The sequence below is a fragment of the Anopheles cruzii genome, chromosome 3 (genome assembly GCF_943734635.1).
Source record: "Anopheles cruzii chromosome 3, idAnoCruzAS_RS32_06, whole genome shotgun sequence".
Classification (NCBI taxonomy): Eukaryota; Metazoa; Arthropoda; class Insecta; order Diptera; family Culicidae; genus Anopheles; species Anopheles cruzii.
In genome coordinates, this window is record NC_069145.1 from 7,908,086 (window position 1) to 7,911,594 (window position 3,509).

The following is a 3,509-nucleotide window of genomic DNA, read 5'->3' on the forward strand; positions in this document are numbered from 1 at the left end:
GCGCGTGCTCGGAATGAGGTTAATTTAATGTTATAATTCTTGGCTATTTTCTGTTTTATTTGCTTTACCCACCCTATAAGGGTTGCCTGGGGGGGTTGTGTTTTTTTGATGCCCGCCGGCTCCATGGCTCTCCCCGCTCTATCGATGGGTCCGATTTTTTCCTCTCAATTCCTTTGACCTTTATCTCGCCATCCTTCCTTTTTTGGGTTGAGTTAAACGATGCTTAAAGCGCACCGGGCAGCCCTTTGCCGTGGATGAGGGAGATTTTCTTTTCCGTCCCTGCGCGCCCGGGACTGTCTGGCGCGCGGGGAACATTTGCCACGATTTATTGCGGTTAACGCTGTCGTCCATCGTGGTCGTCGTCCGTGGTCCGGCAAAAACCGGATCCCCGAATAAAGGGGAGGCGAGGGAGCGAGAATGACTCAATCATTCGCCGCCCCACCGTCTCCGGGGGTGTTTTCTCTTCGCACGCACGAGGACTAATTTTGCGCATTTCTTAGCGGGAAGATAAATTAGAAGCGGCGGAGAGACAGACCACCCACGGGGGACTGGAGATCGTTTGTGAGCGGCGGACTTGAAGCTACTACCGAAGATGATGTGCGTGTGGCCCCGCACCCGTCACACAGAACGAAGCAGATTTTAAGCTCGCGAAGAATTTACCCGTCGGGTGTTGTTAGGAGCAGGGTCCCAAAGTGTAATTTTAATCTTAAAAACTGACAAAAAAGAACCGATGGGCGCACGGAAGGGTACGCACGCGAAACGCTTCAGAGAAGCACGTGCAGCAGCGTGTTTATATTTTTCTCTATAGGGAACACGGCGAGACAACGGAAAAAAGGAAAAATCTTTTAAAACGAGATAGGCGCGTCTGTCCGTGGTGGGTGAGCTGTTAAGAAAACATTAATTAAAAACATTCAGGCGCAAGGTTTGTGCTGCACCCGTTTGGAAGGGTAAAAGGAAAATCAAGGATAGCCGTCTAACTGACACGCGCTCCGAATAGTAGTAGTAGGCAGTAAGTGGAAACCAAATCAGAGCAACATACACACAATTTACACGCCGCGAGCGAGCGAGAGGGCGCGAAGAGTGATGAACACACAGCAACTAGAGAGTAAATATATATATATATTTCAGGTAAACAGGCCATTTGTACAGAGCATTTTGTTAGAACGATAGGCTTTTAAGGTAACCCTAACACTGGCGCTGGAGAGTTGTGAGACGAAGAATTCAATGAATGAGTGAAAAGCGCTGCGCAAAACTCAGTAAGCTAAGGTATGAACCTGATACACAACAAAGATACACATAATAAATCGTACGGGACAGAGAATGAACATGAGCTGGTTGGTCAAGTTTGTTTATTTTACTAGAAAGAAATGAAAAAAAATTGAAGGTAACTGTAATTAATTATGACGGCACAGAAAGCAACCACAGCCCAAAGTGCGGCGTGCTCCGTGAATGCGCGCCACGAGTGCGAAAGAGACCGCGCGCGGTGTCCCGACGCGCTACCTACGAAACGCTCATGATGCCCTGATACTTTCAGGGCAAAGAGAACGAGAACGTAAGTCGCGCGCAGACCAGCGAAAAATGGGGAAAACGCGGATGTTGCGACACCGAAGTTTGCCACAAAGTACCAGGGCAGCATACCATGCGCCCGAGCAAAACGGGTAGCCCGGACCCGGGAGATCGACGACGCAGCAGAGGAGACTCCATCGACCGTAGCAGGCGAGCAGAAGACGAACGTTTTCGGCAATACAAGAAGCCCACGTTTCGCGTTGATTCAATAATAAATATATATTTATATAGACACACTGTTTCGTTATTTGTTCTCTTTCTCGGATTAGACCATCGTTTCTTGTTAATAATAATATACCTACACGGTCAGTACAAAGCCTTTGGGTTTTTGGGGTACATGAGGATGGGAGGTTCTTCTCGTGTTCTGTTACCACGTCGCGGCCAGAGGAATGTTAGAGTAACGTATTTCTTCCGATTTCTGTCGTCCCATAACATTCACCCGGGACGGGGGTTCGTTTGAGGCAGAGGCGATATAGTGATTAAGGATAAAGATAGGTAGCTAGAGCGTTTCTTTCGGTTGTAGTAGGCTTCTTTCTGTGAAAGACATTCGGTTAGGAAGCAAGTTTCCCAGTGGTCCTTCGGCTCGTTCCGCGCAGACTATTTAACATTGCATCATCCAATTGTGTACCCTAGCAACAACAAAACGCGAAAACAATTGTTAACAAGAGAAAATGAAATAAAACAGAACCTCAGAGTAGAGAAAGAGAGAAAGAGAGAAGGGAAAGTTGGGCCAACTTCGGCAGCAACGACGGCTGCTGGAGTGACAACTCAAAGCAACGACTGTTCGATCAAGATCCGCTCGAAACCGGCCGGTGGTCCGTAGGAAAAGTTTTCCAGCACAATATCGAGGATCGCACCGTCATCGACAAAGAGGCAGGGATGGACGGCACCTCGGACGTTTAGCACCGGTACGTTCAGATTGCGCCCGTTTAGGTAGAAATTGAGCTCCACGTGATCGTACGCCACACCTATCGTGTCCCCTTCCTGCGGCACACCGCTGCCGTGGCCGGGGCCGGTGCCTAGTGATGAGGGTGCAGGAAAAACTGGGGCCGAAGCGGGTGTCATCAGTTCGACCGACCGATCACTCGCCGATGGGTCGACGGCGCCGGTCGTATCGGTCGGCGTCGGGCTGCTGTCGACTAACCGGTGCATAATGTCCCCGCCGTGAAGCACCAGGTGGTTGGAGGTTAGGCACCACGAGTCCTTATCCTGTCCGCCGACATTCTGATTGAGGTCGGCATTTGGTGTCGCGAGACCGACCGACCAGTGGCCGGACTGCTGGAGCTTGACCTCGAAGTATGATTTCGATTGCACGAGCGGTGCATTCGCCAAAACGCCACCGGTTCCGCACGCTCGCAAGCCGTTCTTTATTATCACCACTTCGTGGCCTGCAAAGAAGCAACAGAGAAAGGGACCGGGTGAACACCATAGTCCCAAAACGAAGAGTGCCAAACTGAGGGGGGCTCAGCCATACCCATGTGTGCCGTGTCCAGCTGGACCGGATTGGAAGATTTCTTGATGTGAACTGCTTGCGCTGGCAACACTCCGTTGAGGCAGTTTTTGAGACAGCAAAACATTGCACCGTTTACTAGATTCGCTGCTACGAAGCTAGAAGGAACTGAGAACTCGTCAGTCTAAACTGCGCGCGTACTATCCTAATCTTTCTCCTTAGAAAAACAGCTGCACCGACCAGACGGTGATGATGTTTTCATTGCTTAGCGTTTCTGTTTCGTTTTGCTGACAGCTGTTCGGCCTGGCATTTGACAGCTCGTTCGTGCTTCCCTTCGGGAACGCTAACCGAACAGCGACACCTAGCGAGTGATAGCGGAAACGCATTCGTTGCGGCCGAATGTCTTTAAAAAGTACGATTGAAACAGAAAAAACACACGACACGTCCCATTACGACAATGTTAGACAATTTATTTTACCGTAACTTCATAGCG

General features: G+C 49.9%; 1 protein-coding gene across 1 annotated transcript; it reads right to left on the reverse strand.

Moving 5' to 3' along the window:
• Positions 1-1,813: 1,813 nt before the first annotated feature.
• On the reverse strand, positions 1,814-3,257 carry LOC128273195 (SPRY domain-containing protein 7). The gene is made up of 2 exons (XM_053011123.1): positions 3,041-3,257; positions 1,814-2,954 (listed from the first exon to the last, which is right to left on the reverse strand). Exons 1-2 carry the CDS (start codon positions 3,141-3,143, stop codon positions 2,335-2,337), a joined length of 723 nt encoding a protein of 240 aa, XP_052867083.1. The 5' UTR covers positions 3,144-3,257; the 3' UTR covers positions 1,814-2,334.
• Positions 3,258-3,509: the final 252 nt, after the last annotated feature.